This window comes from Capra hircus, chromosome 13 (genome assembly GCF_001704415.2).
Source record: "Capra hircus breed San Clemente chromosome 13, ASM170441v1, whole genome shotgun sequence".
Taxonomy (NCBI): Eukaryota; Metazoa; Chordata; class Mammalia; order Artiodactyla; family Bovidae; genus Capra; species Capra hircus.
The window spans coordinates 37,403,816-37,431,581 of NC_030820.1; the positions used below are offsets into that span (position 1 = coordinate 37,403,816).

The 27,766-nt window shown below is 43.2% G+C and overlaps 1 protein-coding gene across 1 annotated transcript; it reads left to right on the forward strand.

Annotated features, from left to right (window-relative positions):
• On the forward strand, positions 104–26,031 carry DSTN (destrin, actin depolymerizing factor). The gene is made up of 4 exons (XM_018057224.1): positions 104–243; positions 20,122–20,429; positions 22,950–23,026; positions 24,830–26,031. The coding sequence occupies exons 1-4, from the start codon at positions 241–243 to the stop codon at positions 24,937–24,939; spliced, it is 498 nt and encodes a 165-aa protein (XP_017912713.1). The 5' UTR covers positions 104–240; the 3' UTR covers positions 24,940–26,031.

Genomic DNA, 27,766 nt, shown 5'->3' on the forward strand with positions numbered 1-27,766 from the left:
GGAGTCAGAGGAGGGTGGGGGATGGAGGTGGGGGAGTGGGGCGGGTCCGCGGGGTCGGGGCGTTGCCAGGCAGTCCGGTTGCCTAGCAACGGTGGGCAGCGCGTGACGTGCGCCGCCGCGTAGGGGCCCGCGGCGCCCGCCCACCCCCGGGAGGCTCGCCCGGGCTGCGGTGAAGAGGACGCTCCGTAGACTCGGCGCCAGCCGGCTCCCTTTCCCCGCTCTGCGACCGCCGCGGCGAACATGGTGAGCGGGGTTCTGGGGCGCCGCCAGGTCAGGGCGGCAGGGAAGGGAAGAAGGGACCCCGGCTTCCGCCGCCGCGACCCACTGGGCCGCGCCCCGGGGCGAGTCGCCGGCCGCCACATTCTCGCTGTCGCCGCCGCCGCGAGGCCTCCCTCGCGGCCTCGGCAGCCCAGCCGGGGCCGATCCCCCGGCGCCCCGGCTTCGCCGCCAGGGCCCGCCTGCCCTCCCTCCAGTGATGGCCTCGTCGGCGCTGATTTGGCCGTGGCCGGGCGCGGGCGGTCAGCGACTCGGGTGGTTTCGGCCGGGTAGGTCTGTGCCCTAGGGAAAGGAATGAGGCCTTGATTGAGCCACCTGGGGCCGGGGAGGAGGGCGCGGGATGACCACCCGGCCTGACCCGGGCGATTCCGTACCTGGCCTGTGGCACTTGACTGCCGCCCCCGGCGGTTCGGTCCGCGTCTCTCCCGTCCGGCCGGGCGGTGGCCTGTCTGGCCTCCCCGTGTGGTCACAGATTTTCTTTTACCTGCAGACAGGTTGGCTCTGCCAGCCCTTGGCGTACAGCAGGGTGGCCTGACGCTGGGATGCTAATAAAAATAAACGAAAAAGCTTTGTCAAGTCTGTCAAGTTATCCGAGTTGCTTAAGAGTAAACAGATGTTCCGCATATTCTAGATGTTGGACCTTTTGCTTAATATACCTATTTTCCCCTCCAAAGTAGCATTCTAGTTTGCTGTAGAACCGTGGTATTAACTGGACAACCAAGAAGAACATTTAGTCAATTTCTTTAGTCGGCGCACACTGTTACCATTTTTGGTCAGTGATTTGCAGGCGAAGGCTTACCAGACTTTGCTAGAAATATTACACTGTTATTGCATCTGTCTGCCTGAAAGCTGCTAGTACCAGTTCATCTGCGTACAAATGTTTTCACTGAGTAACAGTTTGGGTTTTCTTAAGGTATTCTTTCATAGTTATGCCGACTGGCTCATTAGTGGAAGAAAAAAGATTAATCTGTAGTTTCATGATGACTGAGAATAGGGAGTAAGAATTTGCTGTTCGATTTTTGAATCTTCTTTGGTTTAATTCTGTGAGCTACAGAAAGGATCAGCATCTTGCAACTTTTTAACTGCTTTAAGATTATACTACTTTATATATTACTCTACACTGAAAGACTTCATCCAACGGCTTTGAGCTTTCATCAGTTTAAGACCATCCACTCCAGTGAAAGTGCTTTGAATCAGATTGGAGCCTGCTTTAGTGCCTTGTGATGTGACATAATTTCATTTTCTGTTTGAAAAAAGAATCAAGCCTTTTTACTTTAGTTAAATGCTTGAATTTTAAAGCTTAACTTCTTTATTTCTGTACATTCAAATAAAATGAACAGTCGGTTTTATTTATGGCTCAGGAGGAGGAGAAATAAAAATCAATCAAGATGGGTGGAGTCTGAATACATTTCAAACTTAGGAAGAATTTATGAGCTACTCTTGTTTTGATGCTTTCAATGTGAGTTCAGAATGCAGATGACCATTTCTATTTTTTTAATTGATGTGTAGTTGATTTACAATCTGTTAATTTCTGCTGCCCAGAAAAGTGCTTCAGTTGTACATATATATGTATATACATACACACGTATACATTCTCTTTTTAAATATTCTTTTCCATTGTGGTTTGTCACAGGATATTTGAATATGATTTCTTTTGCTATACAGTAGGACCTAGTTGGTTATCCATTCTCTATATAGTAGTTTCCATCTGCTAGTCCCAAACTCCCGCTCCATCCCTCCCCTAACCCCCTCCCCCTTCACAACCATGAACTGAATTTGTTCTCTGTGTCTGAGACTCTTCTGTAGATAAGTTCATTTGTGTAGATGACTATTTTTAAAGGTTACTCTTCTGTTTAGCCTTATGAGCACAAGAGCATCCTCCCTGTTAAAGAATATAGTGAAGATTGAAAAGATTGAAAGTTATTCCAGACTATAGCACTTTACCTCTGTGTTTGAAACTATTTAGATCTGTTGATTAGATGCTTGCTTCCAAGTTTCTTGGCTTTTTTTTTTTTTTAAGGATTAAATATTAACTGCTGATGAGTTTGTTCTACATTAACAAAATCACTTCCTGGTACTCACTAACTTCTAGAAACACTTGGGAATAAAGTAACTTGAAATCAACTCCAAAAATCACCCTGGGCACTTTAAAATGAGATTTCATGTTTGCATAGTCTCACATTACAGTGCCAAAAAAAAGAAAAAAACAAAAAACACCGCATAAGCCTACCCTTCACAGGAACCATATACACACTCCAAACAAAACTTTGGTGTGCGTGTGTACTGGGTGTGCCAGCTTCCTCATACGAAGATTATTTACCCGCCTACCATCAAATTCCTAGGGTTATCTGCTGAGTAGTTCTTCCTGTTGGGTATGGATCGACACATCACAGGAGACTGGCCCAGCTACTCTTATGATAGTGTAAATGCATTTGCAGCGTAGCTGTGTGGCTCTCTGGGGAGTCAGTGTAGTCTTGCGTCTGAAACAGTAAAGGTCTGCGTGATAATCGCACCCTTCAGTCGCTCAGTTGTGTCTGACTCTTTGCGACCCCATGGACTGCATGCAGCTCACCAAGCCTCCCTGTCTATCACCACCCGGAGTTGACTCAAACTCATGTCCATTGAGTCCGCGATGCCACCCAACCATCTCATCCTCTGTCGTCCCCTTCTCCTGCCATCCCCTTCTCCTCCTGCCTTCAGTCTTTCCCAGCATCAGGGTCTTTTCAAATGAGTCAGTTCTTCACGTCAGGTGGCCAAAGTATTGGAGTTTCAGCTGCAGCATCAGTCCTTCCAATGAATATTCGGGACTGATTTCCTTTAGGATGGACTGGTTGGATCTCCTTAAACAATCCAAAGGGACTCTTTAGAGTCTTCTCCAAAACCACAGTTCAGAAGCATCAATTCTTCCCTAACCTCACCCTGATCAGAACTCGGCTCTAACAAACTGAGCTCTTGGCTCAGAATGAATTATAAGTGTATCCTGCCACCTGATGATTAGCAAAAACGTTTTTACTTACCGCCGTCCAGTAGAAAAGGCTGGTCATGTATTATTCCTATGCCTATTTAACATATTTGAAAACAGTCTGTAAAGGATTAATTGACTTGGGGCCTTTTCTGCTCCATATCTGGTTTTAAAATAATTTAAAAATTAATTTTGAAACATTTTAAGCAGGAAGGTACACAGAATTAACAGGTTCCCTTGTACAAAAAAAGATTAACTTTTTGCCATATTTCAGGTTTTTATGTTAGGTAAATTATACATCATCTTCATCCCATTTCCTTCCCTCCCTAGAGGTAACGTCTCCTTGTCAAAGAAGTAATACACTTACTGGCCAATTAAGGAGATGATTTTTGCAGGCTATTGCAATTGAGAACATTAATTAAAATGAGGAACATCTGCAAAAAGAAAGAAACCTGGGGCTGATAAACTGAGGAGTCTTGAGAAAGCCTGGGGGTGGGTCTTAATCTCGGGGTAAGCAAGGGCAGTGTCATTTTGTTACCCTGAACACAAAATGATGGGAGTGGATTTCTTAATCGTCTCTGCTTTCCAGGAGCACAGGGCTCAGGTACAGTTCAACATAGTCACCTGCAGCTGATTCATTTGATTCTCATTGATGTTCCACACTTTGAGCTGTACATGTGTGTATCTGTATTATGTTTCCTTGATGTATTTTTAGTTTTTATATAAATGTTACCATGCTTCACGCATCCTTTTGCAACTTTGAGAAAAAGCTTTGTGAGGTTTAGTTCTAGTTTGCATCCCATCAGCCAGTTTCTCTATTTCTTTTCTTTACTTGGCATTATGTGACTTTGAAAACCAATCCAATAGGTGTGAAATGGGTTCTCAGTCTTTTAGTTTGCATTTCTCTCATTAGCAATAGTTGAGTATATTTTCATTTTTTACATGCATACATTCTCAGTGAGGCTGACATTGTTTAAATACTCCTTATGTCTTCATCTCAGCTCATTTGTGGATCCATAAAGTAAATCCAACCTTAAAAGAATATTAATGAGAGAGTGTCAGAACCAGACCTGCGTAATGAAGACTGATGTCCCTCATCTCTGGCACCTGCTTTTCTTTAAGCTCGATAACTCTTAATTCCAGCTAGCTGCCCTTGTGAGGCTCTGGTAGTGGTAGAGTGATCTAGAAGAGAGTTCCATGTTTGACTGGATGTGGAGATTAACATCCTCTACTTTATCCGTATCCTTTTCTTTCTTTTTTCCTAAGCAGTATATTTAGCCAAGATATTTTAGTTTTTTATTTTTTTAATTTTAAAATCTTTAATTCTTACATGCGTTCCCAGACATGACCCCCCCTCCCACCTCCCTCCCCATAGCCAAGATATTTTAAAAAGAAGAAAGAAAACAAATACGGGGATAGATGGAAAATCTGTACTTTCTGCTCAATTTTGCTGTGAACAAAATGTCTCTTAAAAAGTTTATTAAAAACAAGTAAAGCAAAAATAACCATTATCATTTTTCACAAATAGAACTGGTTTAAGTCAAAATGATGTTTTTAGTATATAGGAAGGCTAAACATTTGTGGTTTTGTGACAGTGTAGCTATTTTCTTTCAGTAATAATTGAGCTGAACTCAATTTGAAATTTGAAAAAAAAGTTGAAACTCCTTAAAAACTGTTGTTTTAAAATGTACATTGTTTTTATCTACAGAGTAAGGCTCAAGTCTGAATAGCCAGGTCTAGTCTCTGCTGGACTCTTCGGTATTTGCATACCTAAATAATGCTTATCATTTCAGCATCTTGAGCTTCCTACCCACATAGCATAATATTCCTCTCCAGGTTGTCCATGAGAGACATGCCCAAAGATGTGTATTATACGTTGCACTCAGAAATGTTTTAAGTCGTTTTTCTTCTGTCCCTACCTCCTTGCCTCAGTGTTACAAGTGAGTTTTCACTTGGAATTGTCCTTCTAAAAGCTGTCCCCTATTCATCTTGCTTGAAATTTTACATTGGGAGAAGCATAGAAGAAGAGACGTCAGATTGGTCCATCTCAGTAATGCTTTGACAAACTTGTTGCTTAATTCATCATGGACTCTTCTGTACAAGGGACCCCATAGAGTTAACTCTTTTAAGATTGCCTTCTAGTAGCTGACATTGTAACGCTTATGTGCTCTTTACCCTATTTCATGATGTGTCTGCTGTGTTAAAATTGAAGAATCTATTTTTTGGTAGATCTTTAAAAAATAGCTGATTTCAGTAAAAATGCAATCAAAATTCTTAAAATTCATATTTTAGTTTGTATTGTGAAATAATGAGACTTTGGCTTTATTTATTTTTGACTTGACAAGGGACCATCAAAGAACTCTTACACTGTTACAAGGTTGAGGATGAGTGCCTGAAAGGTAGAAACTTCAGTGCATACTATAGCAGGAAACCTAGTTTAAAACTAATTTATCTTTGTGTTTGTGCTTTTGGACCATGTTAAGGGAAGACTGTTTACTCCTTTCAACATTTTTGTGTTACTTTATGAGTTGTTGCTCCTCTTTGTCTTATCACAGGAAAGAAAGATGAATTTTCTACCTTTATTCCTATCTTGATCTGCTTTCAGGAGATTGCCAACTTGTAAATGTAATTAGTGTTTATTTTTAAATTGTTTCATGTAGCCCATTTTTGCTCATAGTTGTTTTTTTTGGTAGTAATAGAGCTGAAAGTAAAGCATAGGCAAATATGGGTAAAACTTCTCTAGGTTGCTAGGGAGCAATCATGCAAGTCAGTTGTCGAAGCTCTGAGGAATTCTCAAATCACTGTGTTGAGAATGTTTTAAGTCATCTTTAGACCAGTGTTGTTGAATAGAAATAAAATGTGAATTACTTACGTAAATAAAATGTGAATTTAAATTTTCCAGTACCTCCATTAGAAAAATAAAAAGGGAAGATGAAATATATCTGAAATATGTCAACATTTAATCAATGTAAAAATGAGACATTTTACATTCTTTTCTCATACAAATTGTTTGAAATCCAGTATATATTTTTATACTCAACACATCTCAGTTCAGACCCTCAGTTTTCACTGGACACATTTGGTATATATTTAGATATAAACTTTACAGTTGAAAAAGTAGATTCACATACCTAAGTTGCCCCAAGCATATTTAGTTTTCCAGTAATGGAATGGATAATTGATTTTAAATTTTAAGTTAAAGAAAGTAAAAGTGAAGTCACTCTTTTTTGTCTGACTCTTTGCGACCCCATGGACTGTAGCCTGCCACTCTCCTCTGTCCATGGGATTTTCCAGGCAAGAGTACTGGAGTAGGTTACCATTTCCTTCTCCAGGGGATCTTCACGACCCAGGTATCGAACCCAGGTCTCCTGCATTGCCGGCAGACTTCTTAACGTCTGAGCCACCAGGGAAGTCCCTAAGTTAATTAAAGTGAAATACGATTAGAAATGCAGTTCCTTACCACACTGGCCACATTTAATGGACTCAGTAAACCACATATGGTTAGCGGCTACCTTGATGGACCAGCGTCAGACTTTGTGGATTGGCCTATTTAATTTGTAAGGGGAAGTTAATGTGGATACCAGCACTTTTGTTAATTCTCTGCATGTTTGCATATGACTGTGCTGAGATAGCACTGTTACTGATTGCACTGTTTTATGGGACTTGTTAAGATTTTTTGTGGAACTGGACTGTTGAGCTCCATAAGATAAGATTTGTGTATTTCAATAGCATGAGGTCTTTGCTAGTAGGCCCGCAACAGATGTTGCTGAATGAAAGTGAACAAGAGGAATTCTTCGTTATGATGGGGCAGGTTCCGATAGAGATGGACTGCTTTAATTTTTATACTTTATATTCTTCCTTACCTTTTTTAAAAAAATACAGTCGAAATTGAGTTTTAAGTACCTTCTCTTTGTATAGTGTTATAATGTAATTTGAGTCTAAAGTGAAAATCCTTTGAGATAAGGCAAGTATTGTCAGAGTGGCAGCTTTGAAATAATTCTGGCATACAGAAACCCCCTCAGCAGTGCCAGTTCCCTTCTCTTAAAAATGAAATAATGATATTTGATGCTCGCTGAGGCATCTGGAACCATAGAAAAGCACTTGAAAGCTTACCAAATGAAAGAACGAGAAGTAATGCTGTCTCAGATAACTTATAAGTATTTACTGTGTGTCGGGCATTGTGTTACTGTATCTCACTCATCCTTACAGCAGCCCAGGGAAGGGGTATTGTATCATAGCTGTGAGAGTACACCGGTTCTGGCTGTCTAGGTGTTTGACTCTTGCCACTTATTAACTATATGACCTTAGACACATGACGGACTGTGCTGTGTCTGCAGTTCATCATGCTCCCAGATGGGGATGGTAATAGTACCTGCCATCACAGCATTCTGGGTGAGGTGTGTATGTAATAAACTAAAGCATACCTGGCACATGGTTAAGTGCTGCTTATCAGCATTGGCTAAAATAGTCATATTAAACCACCTTTGATTCAAATACACGGATAGTCTCATTTCTTTATATTCTGATTACGCTAGTGCATACTTAAGTAAAATGCAAATAGTGGGTGAGTGCATTAAAACATAGTCTTTTTAATTATTTAAATTCATGTTATTTTACTTGGAATCATTATACATGATCTTTTTTTATAATCAACTTTTTTATTTGACTTTTCAGGTGACTTTGATTCTAAATATAAAAAATCTTGTCTTCCACTCATATTTTTCCTGAAGTAATTAATGGAGATTGAAACACAGTTCTTCTTGGCCCTCAAGGTTTACAATGGAAGTGGCAGTGTTCGTTGCGCAGTCATACCCAGCTCTTAGCAATCCTGTGGACCGTAGCCCAGCAGGCTCCTCTGTCTGTGGGATTCTCCAAGCAAGAATACTGGAGTGGGTTGCCATGCCCTCCTCCAGGAGATCTTCCCGACCCAGGGATTGAACCCAGGTGTCCCGCATACCAGGCAGACTCTTACCATCTGAGCCATCAGGGAAGCCCCAAGGTTTACAACATCAACAGTTTATTCAGTAAATACTTGAGAAATTATATGCCAAGAACTGACCTCAGCACTTAGGATACCGTCGTGGGTAGAGGGGGATTGTGTTAGGCAGAGGACATTGACAGAGATATCAGAGTTAAGGTGGTGTGTCATTGTGGTTTTGTTTCCCTGATGTTGAACACCTGTTCATGTGCCTCTTGGCCATTTGTATGTCTTTGGAAAAAATGTGTATTCAGAGCCTCTGCCCATTTTTTAATTGAATTTTTTGTTGTTCCTGAATTGTATGAGTGAGTTCTTTACATATTTTAGATACTAACCCTTTATCAGGTACATGATTTGCAAATGTTTTCTCCCAAGAGTTCAGTTGGATGGTTTCCTTTGTTGTGCAGAAGTCTCTTCATTGATATAGTTCCACTATTTTTTGCTTTTGTTGCTTTTGTTCTTGTAGTCAGATCCAAATAATCATCACCAAGACCTTTGTCAAAGAGTTCGCCATCTGTGTTTTTTTTTTAGGAGAGTCACCATTTCACATCTTACATTCAAGTCTTTAATCCATTTTTTGAGTCACTTTCCTTATGTTGTAAGATTCTTTTGCACATGACTGTCTGCTTTTCCCAGCACCATTTGTTAAAGCACTGTCCTTTCCCATTGTACAGGTGACCCTTGAATAGCACCAGTTTGGGTCCACTTAGCCACAGATGTTTTTCAATAGATTTGTGCTGCCATACTACACAATGTGTGGTTGGTTGCATCCACCAATGTGAAACAACGGATTCAGAGGGCTGACTGCAAAATTATATGCTGCTTTTCAGCTGCACCGAGGGTCGGGCCCCCTAACTCCCAAGATATTCAAGGGTCAGCTGTATATTCTTGGTTCTTTTGAGGTAAATTAATTGACCATATATACATTAGAATATCAATTATAAGAAAAAAATGTTAATAACAAATGTTGGTGAGGATGTGAAGAAAAGGGAACCCTTGTGTACTGTTGCTGGGAATACAAATTGGTGCAATCATTATGGAAATCAGGCTTCCCTGGTAGCTCAGACGGTAAAGCATCTGCGTGCCATGCGGGTTAGGTCCCTGGGTCAGGAAGATCCCCTCAAGAAGGAGATGGCAAACCACTCCAGTATTCTGGCCTGGAGAATCCCGTGGACGGAGGAGCCTGGGAGGTTATAGTCCATGGGGTTGCAAAGAGTTGGACACGACTGAGAGACTTCACTTTCTTTCTTTTTTATTTTTTTCATTATGGAAATCAATGTGGAGATTCCTCCAAAAGTTCAAAAAGAACTACCATGTGAGCCACTTCTGGGTATTTATCCAAAGGAATAAAAGATGTATACAAGCCCTTGTTCATTGCAGCATTCTTTACAATAGACAAGACATAGAAGCTGCCTGTGTTCATTGATGGACGAGTGGATAAAGAAAATGTGGCATATATATGTGCACTTATAAATACATAAGTGTAATATTATTTAGCCATAAAAAAGATGTTTTACCACTTGCAACAACATGGATGGAGCTTGAAGGCAACAAGCTAAGTGAAGTAAGTCAAACAGAGAAAGACAAATACCATATGATCTCAATTATGTAAGGAGTCTAAAGAAAAAACCCACACTCACAGATAAGAGAGCAAGCTGATGGTTGCCAGAGAGGATGGTGAGTGAAATGGATGAAGGTGATCTAAAGACACAAACCTCCAGTGTCCCTGGGATGTCATGGACAGCTTGGTGACTGTAATTAATAATACTTACTGAATATTTGAAAGTTGCTAAAAGAATAAATCCTTAAAAGTTCTTATCACAAGACGGAAGATTGTAAGTTTATGTTGATGGAAGTTAACCAGACTTACGGTGACTGTTTCACAGTGTATACAAATACTGAATCATTACATTGTACTGTACACCTGAAATTAACAAGTTTATCTATTATAGTGCAAAAAATATCTTTCAGTTTCACCATCTTTACAAGTACTTTCATGGATCCTTGATGTGATACGCAGTGAGTTGTCACTTATAAAATGAAGTAATGTGAAATTTTTCCTTTAAAACTTTTTTTTTTTGTCAATCAGTTATGAGGAACCTCAAAAACAAACATAAAATTTTGCAAACAGCATTCAGAGGACTGAAGTTTTGTGTCTTTAGGAAAAAGGCAAGAATAGCATGTCTCATCAGGAAAAAAACAGTCTAAGGGAGATGAACAGAAATTGCTAGAAGTGTTCTTAAAGTGAAAGTGAAGTCACTCAGTCGTCTTCGACTCTTTGCGACCCCAGGGACTGTAGCCCGCCAGGCTCCCCAAGCCATGGGATTTTCCAGACAAGAATACTGGAGTAGGTTGCCATTTCCTTCTCCAGGAGATCTTCCCAACCCAGGGATCAAACCCGGGTCTCCCACACTGCGAGCAGACTTTTTACCATCTGAGCCACCAGGGAAAAGGAAATTTAGAAAGGAAATTCCTTTTTTAAAAGGAAATTTAAAACAAAAATTATTTATTTGGCTGCTCTGGGTCCAAGGTGCGGCATGTAGGCTCTAGTTCCCTGACCGGGCATGGAACCCAGACTCCCTGCGTTGGGAGTGAAGAGTCTCAGCCTCTGGACCCCTGAAGTTCTGCTTACAAGTTTTTTGCTTTTCTTTTTTCCTTCAGGAGACCCTAAAGTTTTGAGATATAATCTTTTCATTGGTGTAAGAATTGTACTATAAAGGATGGGGAAAAACATCTTGAAGGGCATTTCATGAAAATGGAATAATCATTTTCCAGAACCTAATCAAGTAGATGATATTGCTTAGGTAGAATAGTTAGTTCTTCCCCTTAAGGAGTGCAGTCTGGAGAAAGTTGATCCCGTCCTTGGTGATGCTGTGCTAGGAATGATAATCCTCTGCGTTGGCACATGGAAGCCTTGAGTCACTCAGGTTCAGATGGTGGTTGAGGGACCAGGTAAGCCTTAGCTTCCCAGAGGAGATGCCTGAGCTGAGCCCTGGGGGCTTTGCCAGAGGAGAGGAGGAAAGTGAAGCACCACTGATGCGTGTGATGCATTCAGGGAGTCACAGTTGCGCCCGACTGCAGTTATGGGGTAGGTGTCGGGGAGAGGTGGGAAAGGAGACTGGAAAGATGCGGCATAGAGGACTTGGCGTGGCGTGGGCTTATCCTGACAGAAATCAGACGCTTGAAAGAGAGCAGGAAAGCCCCAGGACTGTTTGCCCGTGTGCTCCCGCTCACCTGTCTACATTTTGGGAGTGGGTAGGAGGGGGAATGGGGACTTTTATTTTCTCTGTCAGGTTTATTGTTACTGTTTTTTAGTGTTGTTTTTGGTTAAAGTTTTTGTTAATTATTTTATTATTGTTAGGTTTTATTTCTCTGTCCGGTTTGTTATTGTTCCTCGCCACCCTTTCTGACTCCCTGCCTCCCAGGTGGGGTGAGGAACCTGTTAAACCTAGTCAGATTGTCTGTATGAGTGCAGGCAATCCGAGTAAGAGAGACTGTCTTTTAGCAACTGGGCTTTTATTATGATTAGTCTACTTTGGATGTTGAAATAATTTTTCTGTAAGATTTGTTTTTCTTCTGGTGGGGTTATGGCTGGTGGTTCAGAAAATTTAGGTTTTTGAAGGAGAGGTTTTTTTTTTTTTCCCCCAACAAAGTAAGGTGTATCCATAAAATCATTTTTGTGCACCTCTGAACTTTGCCATATGGCTGGTAGAGTTGCTGTTTGATCTCCATAGACTGTCTCAAGGACGTGGCTTGTGTTTTGCTGTAAGGTGAAGAAGGACTTGTACAAGTGGTAATCGACTTAACGCTGTTTGGTCGCTCTGGTTTGGGGGAATGAAGCAGTGAGTTAGGGCAGGGGGTTAACTTGGAACGTTTTCTGGGTCACTGATAGTTTGTGTAGTGACTGTTTAAATGACAGAATGGCCATCCCTTGGGGTGGGGTGGCCTTGGGAGACAGGCTCTCCCACATCGAGGTCCTGTGGGCACCTACCTATCTTGGCTAGTGGGGCAGGAACTTAATTAGCTCCTTCTTGCGCCCTTGGTCAGGCCCCCTTGAGCAAGGCACAATATATAAAACCATCCTCAGCAGGTCTGGACAGTTTGGACTTAACAAGGGATCAAGGGATAGAGGATGCTGTGTGTTTGCTGGTCTGATCTATACTTACTGGGCAGGGACAGACTGTAGGACAGAAACTTAGCTCACCCCACAGGTCCAAGTTTTCACCATTGTGAATTGTGGTTTATTGCTGCAGGTCAGGTTTGTAAGTTTTAAACTATCTGGTGGTTTTGACTTTTTCCAAATTAACACAAAGAATACACCCCTCTCAGAGAGTCTATTATCTAAATTCCGCCCCCGCCCCCGAGATTGCCACCTCACCTCCAGCTAGTTGGCTATAATTACTGAACTCCAGTTGAAATCTTGACCTTTGGAGGCATTATTTTACTGCCTAGTAGAGTAACTGAGGTTCCTGATGACATGAGGCATCTATAAAGCTAAATAGTTTTTCCAAGACAGAAAATGACATGAATAGGCTTTATAAATTTGTTTACCTGAAGTGTACTGTTTTAGTACATATTGAGTTAATTTTTGTATGTTGTTTTATATTAAGCTATTTAAAGTCCTCAGTTGCATCAGCCGTAGTTCACATGCTCAATCACCCCGTGTGGTTAGTGGCTGCTGCGTTGAACAGTGCAGATGGAGAACATTTGTGTCATCACAGAAGGTGCTGTGGCTCAGCACGGCTCTCTGGAACAGTGGACTGCAGAGTTAGAGATGCGTGGTCAGGCTTCAGGGCCTGGTGGTAGAGTGACACGTACACACGGCCACCTATTTTCTTGTTTTCAGAGTGATAACTGAGCCAGAAAGACTCTTCTGTTGACCTCTTCTGTTGACCCTCGCCAGAATTCCTGGAATGTGGGGTGGCGGCAGAGTGGAGTTCAGGAGGAGACCTGAGGACCTAAGTGCTTCTCAGACTTTCATTCATATTTATTTGAACATTCAGTGGCATTTTGGTAGGGAGATAGATGTATGTGTTCAGCACCCTTCTTGACCCAGAATCTGTGAGGCTTTTAAACCTTACATGTAAAAATGTCCCTGACATACTTGTCACTCTCATTTGTTATCTCAACATTATTGCTCTGAGGCACTGGTTGTAGTAGGCAGACGCCTAAATATTTTGTAGTCGGTAATTTTCTGTTTCTCCTGGCCCTTGTGCAAGGATAGTGTAGGTAAAGGATATTCATGAACTCATTTTAAAACTCCCCAATTCCTTTGATTAGCATTTATGCTGGGTGTTAAGAGTTGGCAGGTTGAGAAAGGACGTAATTAATGCCTTTTTTTCTGCCAGGATTTTGTAAATTTGAAATTGTATTTGTCTGCTGTGCAATATCCTACTTTCAAATATTTCAGACTCTGAGCTTAGAGAAATAATTTTTTTTTAATACAGTAATTTTCGGAGGTAGGACAGTAGCTTTCATTCCTGTTTTCTGCAGTGAGTGAGGGCTCTGTTAGGCACAGCTGACATCAAGTTTGGAGCCAGTCAGGCATCCTCCTTGCGTTTGGTGGTATAGGCATAGACCACTGTGATATTTTGGGGAAAGATGGGCTGCTGTGAACCATCACATTTTAGCTGGTTCAGTTGTTTACAGTAATTGAATCAGAAACTTGAGCTTCTTTCGAAGCTTACCACCCCTCCACTAGAATGGAGAGAATTGATGTTTTAAATGTGTTCACTCATCTGCAACTTTAAAATACCCAGTGTTTCACAGTCTTTGTAGCTTTTCCTTCCCTCTCTGTTAGTAAAGATAAGTTTTTAAAAAGAAGTGTACACTGAGTGAATGTTGAGTATAAAAGGCAGTGCCTCCATGTATTCATCTAGTCTCTGAATCAGTGTTTTACAGAAGCTCTTCTAGAGATGACTCAGGTTTGAGATCCGTTTCAGTTGGTAAAGAATCCACCTGCAATGCAGGAGACCTGGGTTCAATCCCTGGATTGGGAAGATCCTCTGGAGGAGGGCATGGCAAGTCACTCCAATATCCTTGCCTGGAGAATCCCTATGTACAGAGGAGCTTGGCAGGCTAAGCACTCCCATGCTTCAAGAACAAGTTAAAACTGGTAGCCACGTGAGATAAAATACAATGAAGTTAATCACTTAACAGCAACTATTTTGACATGGGGGTGGAGTTCTAAGAGCAACTGCTAATTCTCCAGTGGTCACTGATACAGAACAGAGAAACTCAAATCGTGGATAACATATCTTTTTAAGGTAATCACAAGGCTCTTGTAATAGCAGATCTATTTTTGCTCTCAAGATTTTCTTTCCTAACTGCAGCTGATTTTGGTCCTATTTCAGAGTATCCTTTAAAGGTCTTTATTGTTAAAACTTTGCAGTTGAATAAAAATAACTCTAGAAATAAATTTGTTTTTTTTTTTTTTTTTGGCCTTGCTGGACATCATGTGGAATCTTAGTTCCCCAACCAGGGATTGAACCGGTACTCCCTGCAGTGGAAGCACAGAGTCTTAACCCCTGAACCACCAGAGAAATTAATTTAGAATCCCAACTGAGCTTGGTTTTCCTTTAAAAAAAAAATAGACTTTGGATTTTTTTTGACAGCTGAGCAGTTAATATGTTAATAATTAACATTTTAGAAAAGTACTGAAAACTGATACTTATGGGAGAGGATCTTTTCTGTTCGGTAAAAACACAGTAAACAAGAGATTGTGTGTATCAGGGTTACACCTGTTTTGAAAATTCTCTTTGTGGTACCAAATCCACAGGACTTACTAGTTACAGAAATTCTTAATCATTATGATAGATGAGCCATATTTTAGAATAACTGGCTTCTTTACTGCTGTGTCTTCTGTTTGCAACACCATGTTGAGAAGAGACCCCTTTAGGCTTTACAAAGAGACTGTGTTCCCAAAAATGCTTTGACTTTGGGCCTATTAGTGTTTGTAATGTACTCTTATCGCTACTGCTTCATTATAAAAATTAAACTTTTAGGCAGAGAAGTAAAATAGCAATGAGTGCTAAGATTTTATCATGTTTCTTGAAACTTAAAGCAACAGTGTAGCGATCTTCGCCTGGAGTTTATTGGACATGTAAGAATCTCAGAGTCTGCCCCAGATACAATGAATCAGAATCTGCACAATCTGCATTTTAACAGGATCCCCAGGTAATGATACTGATCTAGTGCTCGCCCCTGAATAAGTCAGCTGAGGGACTCATTTACTTTGGGGATGTTGAATGGCACACCCGAGGTGACACAGCTGGTTCGTGGGGAAGCTTGGGTGGGCCTGTTGCTCTCATAGTTCTGGTACTTTAACTTCAAGTTAGCTTCTTTTGGCCTCTAAAAAGTTAGTAAACTAGAGTTACTTAAGGATTAGTTTTCCTTTTTTCCATCCCACCAGTCTTTACCCCAGCTTTGCAGTTGGCTCCCTGTTGTCTGCTGATGGAAGGCGGAAGAAGAGCCCTGCTGGTGCCCCGAGGCTGTGGGGGGTGCAGGTGGAGGGCGCAGGCAGAGCTGGTTGGGCTGGAGGAGTGGTTCCCTTGCCTTCTCAGTTGGCCCTTGCGGCTTTTGTTTTAGTTCAGCTTCATAAGAGTCATTATCAGGGGTCTAGGGACCAGTTGTTTAATCTTCCATACCAAATATATTGCAAGTATATGCTAAGTAAACCAAAGTCTAACACATTGAAGCATATTTTATTCATTACGATTGAATCTAATAAACACGTTGCCTTGTGCATTTTTTTAAATTACTTTCAAGGGCAGAAGTTGGTGTTACAGCGTCACAAAGAGGTTGTAAGGCGATGGCACCCCACTCCAGTACTCTTGCCTGGAAAATCCCATGGATGGAGGAGCCTGGTAGGCTGCAGTCCATGGGATCGCGGAGTCAGACAGGACTGAGCGACTTCACTTTGACTTTTCACTTTCATGCATTGGAGAAGGAAATGGCAACCCACTCCAGTGTTCTTGCCTGGAGAATCCCAGGGACGGGAAAGCCTGGTGGGCTGCCGTCTACGGGGTTGCACAGAGTCGGACACGACTGAAGTGACTTAGCAGCAGCAGCAGCAGCAACAGCAATGTCAAGTTAGAGAAGATGAGTGTTTCATGATGTTAGTCAGCCTCCTGCTGACTGAACACTTGATCCTGACTCACTCCTTCCGACCCTCCCTTCCCAGCCAGGGTGTGGTGCACAGGTGACTGTCCTCCTCTGTGTGCGCTTCCCCTTTCCCTGATGAGGTCTTCATCAGCTCTTGCCTTGCTGACAGAATCGGCCTTGCAGGTGACGGTCTTGCCACAGTTCTCTTCCTGCTTGGTTGTCTTATGCGTCATTTCATTATTTTCCAAAAGCACAACTCTGGTCACCTTTACTTTATGTTGAAAATATCCAGTGCCTCTCCCCTCCCCCCCGCCCATCCCCATTTCAGTCCCCTCTTCTCGTGTTGTGCACGCTGGGTCCTGTTGGTCAGGAACTGTCTTTTCATCCTTCCAGTCCCTCAGAAAGAGTGACTCGAAAGAGTGGAAGCGCTCTGTGGCTTTCCTGTGTGCCCACCTCGCCCCCAGTTGGCCTTCTATAAACGCCCTTCTGTTGGAGTTTATCAAGGAATAATGAGTGTTTTACCCCTGTCTTCGTCTTCTCCATCAGTGCGTGTCCTTGAGAATCTGATTCATCTTTCAATTCAAGGGAATATAAAAGTGAACAAGACTTAAGAGTGTTAAGGCACTTACCACCCCTTTGGGGAGACAGTCAAATAATCTTACAGACAAGACTTGAAACTGTAGTGAGTGTCATGGGTTAGAGACACATGAAGTATGTGGTAGTGGTTTTAACTCAACTTGGTTTGAGAGAATTAATCTGAGGTATAAAGAGTGAATGAGGCAGAGAAGGATAAAAAAATCAAAATAAAGATTCTTAACTTGCTTTACATAGATGACTGTGACGACTGGAACAATATTTCTCCTAAAGCAGTAACAGAAGGTTTAAGAAAGTAGTTTTTAGAAGTGGGAAAGTGATACTTGCAACTTTTGAGGTAGTTTTCTGGCCTTAATTTTCTGTATCTATGTGGATTAGATTAGTTAGGATTGAAGTGAGTATGGTTAGATTTGGGTTAGATCAGGTGAGATTGGAGGTGAATTATGGCTTCCCAGGTGGCTCAGACAGTAAAGAATCCGCCTGTGATGCAGGAGACCTGGGTTCGATCCCTACATTGGGAAGATCCCCTTGGAGACGGGAATGGCTACTTACTCCAGTATTCTTACCGGGAGAATCTCATGGACAAAAGAGCTTGGTGGGCTACAGTCCATGGGGCCACAAAGCGTGGGACACAACTGAGCGACTGACACGTTAACTTTAGTGATTGGATATGGATTAGATTAGGTGGGATTGTGGTTCAGTCGCTCAGCCATGTCTGACTCTTATAATGAATGAATGATTAAATGGTCCAGTTACCTTAATACTAAGTAACTGCTAGGATCTTTGTGTATTTTAACCCCCAGCATTCTTACATGCAGTTTTAAGTAACAGCTTTATTGAGATTCAGTTCATAGATCATAAAGTACAATTCACAGATTTTCAGTTTATCTCCAGAGTTGTGCACCAATCACCACTGTCAAATTCCAGAACATTCTGTCTCTACAGAAGGAGGCTCCATAGTCACTCTCCTCCCTCTCCAACCGCTCTACTGTCCATGGATTTGCCTGCTCTGAACATTTTATGAAAATAGAATTGTAAGATGTGTGGCCTCTTACATCTGGTCTTTCACTTGTTCAGTTGCTTAAGTCGTGTCTGATGATTTGCAACCCCATGGACTGCATCATGCCTGGCTTCCCTGTCCTTCACTATCTCCCGGAATTTGCTCAGACTCATGTCTATGGAGTGATGTCATCCAACCATCTCATCCTCTGTCGCCCCCTTCTCCTCCTGCCCTCAATTTTTCGCAGCATCAGAGTTTTTTCCAATGAGTCGACTCGACACGTCACGTCAGGGGGCCAAAGTATTGGAGCTTTAACATCAATCCTTCCAGTGAATATTCAGGGTTGATTTCCTTTAGGACTGATTAGGTGTCCAAGGGACTCTAAAGAGTCTTCTTCAGCACCCAGTTCGGTCTTTCACTTAGCATAATGGTTTTCAAGGTACAGTTTGAAGTGCAGCAGGTGTCAGCATCTCATTGTTATGGTGAGTGATATTGCATTGTATGGATTTGCCACGTTTTGTTTATCTGTTCACCAGCTGATAAACATTGGGTTCTTTCTACTTTTTGGCTGTTAGGAATAATGCTGCCATGAACTTTCAGGTACAGATCTTTGTATGGACATTCATTTCCTTTGTATGTATAACTAAGAGTGGCATTGCTGGGTGTTAACTCCATGTTTAATGTTTTGAGGAACTGCAAGATGGTTTCCTGAAGCATCTGTGCTGTTTAACAGGTTCTTTCAGCAATGTTTAAGGGCCCTATTTTCTCAACAGCCTCAAGAAAATTTGTCGTTGTCATCTTTTTTGTTAACAGCCATCCTAGTGTGTGTGCAGTATTTTTTCATTTTGGTTTGGATATGCACTTTCCCAATGACTAGTAATGTTGAACATTTTTTCCAAATGCTTCTTGGCCATTTTTAAATTTTCTTTAAAGAAATGTCTATTCAGATCGCTTGCCTATTTTTAAATTGGGCTTTTTTTTTTTTTACTGTGGTTATAAGGTTTCTTTTTATAGTCTACATACAAATTTCTTATTGGATGTATCATTTGCAAATATTTTTTCATAGTGTGCAGGTTATTTTTTCATCTCACATGCATTTTAACTTCTTAAAAAACTTGATGTTAATTTTGGGTATCATTAACAATTGGTGTTGTTCAGTAGTTAAATTCCAGTAAGTTTACAGTTCTTGTTTTAGAAAAGCTAACATGCAAACCAAAGTAGTTAATGAAGCATGAAAAATTGTAAATAAAGTTAATGAGAATAGCACATTCCTTAAGATGAAAAGGTCAAAACCTAGTTTTGGATCTTCTCTTACCAACATCTTGTGTGACCACTTCTTCATTTGGGGATGGCAAGTATATAATATGATAAAAGGTTGTGTGTGCGTTTTTATTTTATTCTGGTCATAGAATCCCGAATTAAACTAGCCTCTTTGTTATAGCAGTGAATATCTACTTTTGATTAAGATAGCATTGATATGTACCATGCAAGCTTAGGGCCTCCAGGGTGTTGGTTTTGATGTGTTTGTGTTCTGCGATACAGTCATCACTGTCAGCTAGCTAAGACCTGTGCCACATCACATAAATACCTCTTTACTCGCGGTGTAAATAACTGAGGTCTAGTCTCCTAGCAATCTTACTCATTCTAATTTTAATTTAAAACTTGGTGATTTTTTAAGTGAAATTTTAAAGGTATGTGACTGATACATTACTGGATATTAATCATAATTTTGGCATGTGAATAGAACAAAAACCTTTAAAATATTCATTATATTAGCAAAGGGTGTGCTGTAGAAGTGGAGTTTTCCCAACCCAGCCACTCTGACGGTCTGTTATTCATTATGAAAAGAATTTGGGAGGGGGTGTTAACACCTGAACTGGAGAGATAACTACCCACAGTCTGGGCTCTGAGCAACCTCTGTGAGAAGAAGCTAGTCTAGCACCCCAGGAAGCTCTGTCTCCAGGTTCTGGGGTCAGAGGAGCCGCTGTGGCCACATCTTCCCTTTCTCCCACGTAATGTGATGAACGGCTTTGTACATGTCATCTTTTTAAAGTTTAATGACTGAGAGTGTTTGCAGCTCAGATTTTCTAGTCTTCCTAGTAGGAGACATGTAAGTGCATACCAGTCTATAACCAGAAGCCATAGTGTTTTTTATTTGGCGTGATAAAAGTTGTACCCCTTTATGGCATTCTTCTCTTCTCACTCTAGGCCTCAGGAGTGCAAGTTGCCGATGAAGTATGTCGCATTTTTTATGACATGAAAGTTCGGAAGTGCTCCACGCCAGAAGAAATCAAGAAAAGAAAGAAGGCTGTCATCTTCTGTCTCAGTGCAGATAAAAAGTGCATCATCGTGGAGGAAGGCAAGGAGATTTTGGTGGGAGATGTTGGTGTCACCATAACCGATCCTTTCAAGCATTTTGTGGGGATGCTTCCTGAAAAAGATTGTCGCTATGCTCTGTATGATGCAAGCTTTGAAACAAAGGAATCCAGAAAAGAGGAGTTGATGTTTTTCCTGTGGTAAGCATTGTTAAAAATATCAAGCTTTCATAAACTCAGAGTTAATCTCTTGTTGTCAGCTTAGCTCCTCTCCAGAGTCTTCAACACACTGTGCCCAGAGCCAGCCCTCTTCCAGTTGATTTGTGCTTTTGAAGTGGGTGCGGTCGTCATCTCCGATTGGGATTTCTTCTTTGTCCACACTCTCCAGGAGGGTAGCTGCTGGCCTCTTGGGGCTATTGACATGAGACAAAATCACAAGTTCAGCTTTAGTTTGAGTCGCCACATTTCAGATGCCCCGTAGTCACATGTGATGAGTGGTCACCTCGTTAGGCAGCACTGAGACAGAACATTCCTGTCACTGCAGAAAGCTCTGTCAACAGTGCTGCTTTACACAGTGGAAAAGAACTGTAAAGCCATTTACATGGCCTTTTTCCTGAAAGGCTGTTTAAATTATTCTGGTCTTTTCAAGTAAGTTCATACTTGAGATTAAGTTTGACTCGAACATCACCCTGATCCTCACTTAATCATATTACTGTACATCCCATGATATGGAATTGCCACGTAGTGAGAATCTCTCTAGCTTCTAAAGGGGCAGGTGGTAATGGCCTGTGATTTGAGGAGCAGGGGTGGGCCCTGTGGGTCCTCTTGATCCTTTGGCCTGAGCTGGGCAAGGCAAGCAGGGGTTTAGCTCTTAGCTGTGCGCCAGGGAACTGGGAGATCAGAGCATTCTGGTTTCAAGGAATGTGACTCTAGGCCACCCCTAGTCCCCTGCGGCCCTTGGCTGCACCTGGGGGAACAAAGATGCCATGGGGTTGCAGAGATGCCTTGGGGTTACAGATGTGAGGTCATATTGGGCTCTTACTGTGGAACAGGCCTGGTAGCCACAGACAACATGCTTAAAGATAATACTGAGTCTTAAACCAAGCATGTTGAATGAAAGTGCATCTGTTAAACTTTTATTTCTGCTACATGCCAGGTGTTGTGTTAGGGCTGGGAAAGTAGTTGTGAAAAAAGCAGGGAGAGCCCTGGCCTCTCTGGAATTTACTCTGAGCCGCAGATACAGCAGGTAAACGTTTAAGCTTTTATATGGGTGAATATTTCCTTTATTTGCACTATTTTTATCCTGGTTTTTTATCCCTTCTTTTCCCCGCTAAGAAAATGATACATCCTCATTAAAGAACATTTGGGAAATGAATGGAGAAGAGAAAATTCCAGTGTTAGTGCTGTGTTTTATTTTGCATTGTTACTTTTTAAAAGATAAAACCTTATCTTAGGAGTTTCCTGTAAAAGACTCTGTTTAGGGCCCAGGGAATGGCTCTTCAAGTATTTTAAAGATCTGGTTAGAGTAAAATGAGAACAGCTAAAGCTTTTTTTGTCCCTGACCTATTTTGCATAAGAAAAGTACCCACTTAATTCTGTCACTTGTGTATCTGAGGTGCACGTTGTGGCTTTGCCACCCTCCTTGGACCCTAGAGTTGGGAGGAATGCACATTTTGTTCCCAAGAATAGACTTCACCTGCTGTTGGCGGGCATCAGACTAGGTGAGGGCCACACAGGTCCATGGTGTTCATGACTGTTGATGTCCTGGAAATGTGGCCACCAAATGGGGTTGTTAAGTGCTTAAAAGTGTTTAACTAGCCTCCTTGTACCCTTTGGTGTCGTGTGGTGTAGAATGCAGGCGGGCCTGAGGTTCGGTGGTGCAGTGAGAAATAATGCATGTGTGGCTGTGCAGTTTGAGGAGATGAGATTTTTCTGTGCGTTGTTAATATATCTGTTTTTCAGTATTGCTGCTAACAAATGTGGTAAAGTGTATGCCGTATTTTTTCAAGAGGGGGCGGCACTGAAAAGTCTGTGAATGTAACGTAATAGTAATATTATCAAGACGTCATTATCACTGAACTTCCATTAAGCTTAGAACAAGAAATCTTTGTGCTGTGTCTTGTGATGCTAGACCGAGATGGAAAACAGGTGCGCATGGTCAGAGTTTGCTGCTGGAGTGGGCCTGGGTGCGAGGCTGGCCAGGAGGGCAGTGTGGGGGCTTGGGCTTCACTGACATTCTTCTCCTGAAAACAACCTGAAACAAAAACTGGGAGCATTTCTTAATTGTGGGTGGCAGATTCTTGATTTACAGATTATTCTCTATACTTTCCTGTACTTTGAAAGTTTTTCCCACCAGAAATTATTAAAAAACCTCTCACGAAGATGGTGGTTATTATAGCCTAAACTCAATCCTTAATTGATACAAATGATAAAAAGTTATTTTCAAGAAGACAATTGATAATACAGTGGATTATCTGGTGTTTTTTGCCCCATTAACTGAATCTGATCATTGGTCCCTGACTTTTTTCCTTGGTCAATGCAAGTTGCTCTATGTATGCACGTCCAGCACAGTCTCAGAGGAGCGGAACTGGAAAACTGCAGTTAGAAAAGTTCTCCCGGAAGGTTGAGGGCCCTCCCCCACCTAATGCAGATGCGGAATGCGATGTTAGCTGTGCTTTCTCTAAACTGGTTTTCTTCTTTTTGGGCCCCTCTCCTCTCCAGGGCACCAGAACTAGCTCCTCTGAAGAGTAAAATGATCTATGCGAGCTCCAAGGATGCCATCAAAAAGAAGTTCCAAGGTAAGGTCTAGCCTCCGCCAGGTGTCAGGGGTGTGGCAAGCCAAGGAGCCGGGGCTTCGTTTCAGAGCGGCGCCTCGTCTTGGCAAACCTCCACAGAGAGCGAAGGGCACTGCTTGTTCTGAGGAAACCTGGAGGCAGAGCCGGCTCTCAGCACGTCTCTGCCTCCTGCAGGTCCTTGGGCCGGGAGGCCTGTACCTGATACTGCCCTCTCAACATTGTGTGTGGGGGTGTGGCTTGTTCCGTCCTAGTTGAAACTAGTTTCAGACGTTGCCAAGTTTCTCTCAGGGCAGGTGGAGACAAATTGGTTTACATCAGTCATAGTAAGTGATAAATCTGCTATTGCCTCTGAACGTAGCCAGGTAGCAAAAAGGACGTGTTCATAAATGGGAAGAGACGCTCTTATTGCTGGCTTTTTTTTGGAATGGTATGATTTTTAGGTTATTGACTCACCTGTGTCCAAAGGAGACTGGCCAGGGCTGGCCTGTTATATGTGACTTGCTGCTGGGTCACAGGGATCCTGAGAAGATGGCCTGGACCTGCTTACTGTCTTCAACCAGGTGGAGATGCTGGTATGATGGACAGAGCATGGGGCCAGTGCCCATAGCCCACTGAGGGCTAAGCTTGTCATCTAACTGCTGTGTGGCTTGGCCCAGACCGCATAACCTCTGTGGGCCTGGGTCCTCCCAGCTGAGAGTGGAAGGCGCCTGCCTTCCTGCTGTGACTGGCTTCAAACCAAACCGCTGGGAGAGCCAAGGTCACAAGGGCTTGGCCCAGGGTCATGTTCATTTGGTTTCACTGTGACTAGTTTTATATTCTTGCAGTAGAGCAGATTTGCCTTAGCTTGTTTTACGTGAGGAAACAAAATTCTCGCTTCCTTCCCTGAAACCTGGTGCCGCCTCATTGCGTCTCTGCCTGGCTCCACACGTGCTTGTTTGGCATGGAGTGTGTCCCAGCTCCGTGTCGCCTTCCCCCCCCAGAGAGGAGCTGCTCCGTGGACGCGCTCTGGTGACTTGGAGGCGTCCCCCTCCTGCCCTCCTCCCCAGTGAAATCCTCGCTGGCTTTCTCCCGGCAGTCCCGCGTGGTCTCGAAGCTGCCCCGCTGTGCTGAAAGCAGCTCAAGAAATGGTCTCAAAACTACGGAAAACCAGAAAGCAAGGCAGCTGTTAGGAAGCGAGCAGCTGTTTCCAGAGCCTCTCTGTACACGGGACTTGAGGTGCCGTGCGCTGTCCTCCTGAGAAGGCTGTCACTAGGCCGTCTCTGAGAGGGCTGCCCGGGCGTGGGGTGTGCAGCCACCGGAGGGCTGCTTTCTGGGCAGAATGATCCCCTTTGTGCTCTTACTTCTCAATCCAGCCGACTGAATCAAAGTATCAAATTCATGTATTTCCGTGTTTCCAAAACCAAGAAAAAGGATTCCTACTCCTGCTTTTAAACTTTTTTGTTGAAAACAGCGTACCTATAGAAAGCATAGGTGAAGCGTGGTTGTCTCCTGATCTGATGCCCAGCACCCCAGCCTCACTGCTGCCCCTAACAGCATAGAGTAGTTCTGGCTGGTTTTGTTATGTGAGTGGAAGCGTCTAGAATGTGCGCTGCTAGGTCTGGCGCCTCTTTGTCAGCACTAGTTCGTGCGAGTCTCTCTTGCCGGTGTCCGTGCTTTCAGATGACTCGTCACTGTGTACTCGGCCGCGGTTAGCTCTGCCACAGCTGTCCCGCCCGTTTGAACCGGCCTTTTAAAACGGTTTGCTATGTTAAAGAAATAGGTAAACTGCTGCCATAACTAAACATAATTGTTTTCTTTCCTCCCTAGGCATAAAACACGAATGTCAAGCAAATGGGCCAGAAGACCTCAATCGGGCTTGTATTGCTGAAAAGCTAGGTGGATCCCTAATTGTAGCTTTTGAAGGATGCCCTGTGTAGACCATCATCTGGTGCCACAAATCGAAAGCTTCCGTGTTTAATGTTATCCTCTTGCTATGTATAAGTAAAGCAGATAATGTTTAGGCTAGGGACTCACTGAAGGGGAGCTGTCTTGTCATTTGTGGGGGTAAACTATTCTATGAACATGTGCAAATGGCCCTAAATAAATCTACACTCTAAAACTTTATTGGTGTGAAATTAACTTCTTACTGGCCAAATGCCTGTTTGGATGAGTTGGCTGGTTATAAACATTTTTGTTAAAGCTCATTATTTTTAATATTTAATAGTGCAGTTCACAAACCAGTAGAAGGCCACATGAAGAGAATTACTGTATCTTTGTTAACCCCAGCAGGTATTTACTTTTTGCTTTTTTGCTTAGAGATTTGGTCATAATCTGGTTGTATTTTTGGCCCAAATGTCTTTATTCCTTTGAGATAAATTGAATCATGGAAAGTAGTTCTCCTCACAACATGTAACAACACTGAAGTACTAACTTGGTGATTCTACTGGATGCATGGTGGAGACCGCCTTGAAGGGTGTAGGCTTCGAACCAGCGCTGGCCTTGCAGGGCACTGTTGCAGCCCATAGTTGGCAGAGGAAGCCGCTCCCGAGCCTGGGGCCGCTCACGCACAGGTCTGGTCAGGAGGCTGTTCTGAGAGCGGCCTCGCACCCTGGATTCAGGAGAGTGTGCACCATCTTATAACAGCAAATTGTAAAGCAGATCTGGGCTCCAGCGTAACCCAGTTTGTTAATGAAAACGGTGAGGGTGATGTATTGACAGACTGCGACTCGGTACTGTCTTTAACTAATTATGTCTCCTTCAGAACTCTGTTGCTTCTGCTATAATAAAGTATGGAAGAATGTTTTTTACTCTAGGGCCCGGGAGAACTTCCTCTCCTAGAGTAGCTTGCAGCTGTACATGCAGTGGGGAGCAGGTGTGATGGACAACACGGGAGGCCACGCTGAGCACCCCTAGAAGTGACTGTCCTTCACATCACAGGCATAACACTGAACAACCTAGAGATGCACAAACAGTGGAATTTAGAAATAGCAGTACTGGCTTTATGTAATAAAGGAAGCATTTGTAACTTCTCTCCTGTGTAATTATTCATGCGTGACTTGGGAATAAAGGATTTTGCCTTCCACATGTGTGGTTAGGTGGGGAGGCTTGGCTATTTCAGACAATTACAGTTAAGATCACCGCTCCCTCCTCCTCTGATTGAATGAAAAGGTTGGTGTATATTTGGAAGCTGTTCTCTGATTCCAAATGTTTATCTAAATGCCAGGCTGTTATCTCTTGTTTGGGAGCCAAAAAAAGGTTATCAAAATACATCTTTCCAGATTATCTAGAAAACGGTGCTGGCTACTGGTTGCATACAGGCTGCTTGTCATTCTTTCATCCTGAATTTCTCTGCTGCAGAGCAGTGCTCTCAGTATTGACAGGCGCCCGAGAAGCACTGCAGGCCCCAGACAGCCCTGGTGAAGAGTCAGCCTTGCAGGCAGAGCCAGAAGGTTCAGGAGGAGACCATCTTCTCGGTGGTTTCACCTTGTGACGTGTGGAGCCTCCGTGCAGGTCTGTGTGTGGGGTGCTGTGGGGAAGGTTTCGCGCAGTGCCCGTGGGTGTGACATGTAAATAGCTCCCGGCACTCAGCTCCAGAAATTGGGAAATGCTAACAGTCACTTATCTTTCTGCCAGGGAGCTTCTGGATTCCTGAGGTTGGGGCCCTAGATTCTCGCTCACCAACACTACAGGTAACTTGCAAAATGAGAGCCTTAGACCTCAGCTAACTGCAGGTATTCTCTGCTTCCAGCACATATTACACTTTTACAGGTGTTCACACGTTGCTGAAGAGTAGGTGGAAAGCTGACTCAGGGTTCATTGAATGACTGCTCTTCTGCCCCGAGGAAGCGGCAGCAGATAGCACCACTGACGTTTAGAGCTAACAGACATTTAGAGCTGGGCTGTGAAGTTAGTTATTCTGAGAATATTAATCTCGGAGAAAACCATGAACACGGTGACTCGGGTGGAAGGATGGGGCTTGGTCCAGTGGGTTCCTTTCCTGGAGCCCTTTACCCCTCAGAGTACGGCTGGTCCACGCGCACGTGTGGCTTCCGTTCTTTACCAGCTTGTCCTTGGACTCAGAGCCTGAATGGGCGTGAGGACAGACGTTGATTTGTCACGATTTGGGGTATTTTCAAAACGTGGAAGCCACCTCCAGACCAAGTTCCAGCTGGGCTGGGGCTGGAAGGTCACTACATGGTTGGGGAGGGGCATTGGAAGGGGACTTCCTGAGCCAGTGCCTCAGCCAGTCCAGGAAGGTAAAGTAGCTTGTCCAAGCTCACAGCACTCGGGTCTCTTCCCGCCCCCGCTCCCGCCCCCCAAGCTACTCCCATCACACCCCTGGTGAGTTATTTGTGAAATCTGGAATTCTGAGTTAGATTTTGTTCCATTTGAGGCAGGAAGGAAAACAACTCTTTTGGGCTCTGAGTCTTGTTAGGCATTTGTGGAGAGTGTCTGGTGGTTTCACTGCCTGAAGGCCAGGCATCCCAGGGGTTGTGCGTTTTATTGACCCCCCCCCCCCACGCAAGTGACCAGAGGTAATCCAAAAAACTGCAATGGGGCTTCCAGATCTAGAGGGGCTGCTAATGGGCGTTGAGACCCTGAGCTTCAGGTCAACCCTGGGAACCTTTGAACGTGGATGTTTTCAGAGCTTCCAGCTCTCCTGTCACCTGGGGTCCGGGGTAGGTGGCTGCCTCTCCATGCCCCCATCTACCCCCGCCTCCCCCCATCTTCCTGGGCCTGAGGGTGGACCTGGCCCCTGGACAG

Bases quoted from the DNA above. Each gene is read 5' to 3' on its own strand.
- DSTN (XM_018057224.1), top strand. The intron at 20,430-22,949 runs GTAAGCATTGTT...TCTCCTCTCCAG, and splicing joins GAGTTGATGTTTTTCCTGTG to GGCACCAGAACTAGCTCCTC. The intron at 23,027-24,829 runs GTAAGGTCTAGC...TTTCCTCCCTAG, and splicing joins CATCAAAAAGAAGTTCCAAG to GCATAAAACACGAATGTCAA.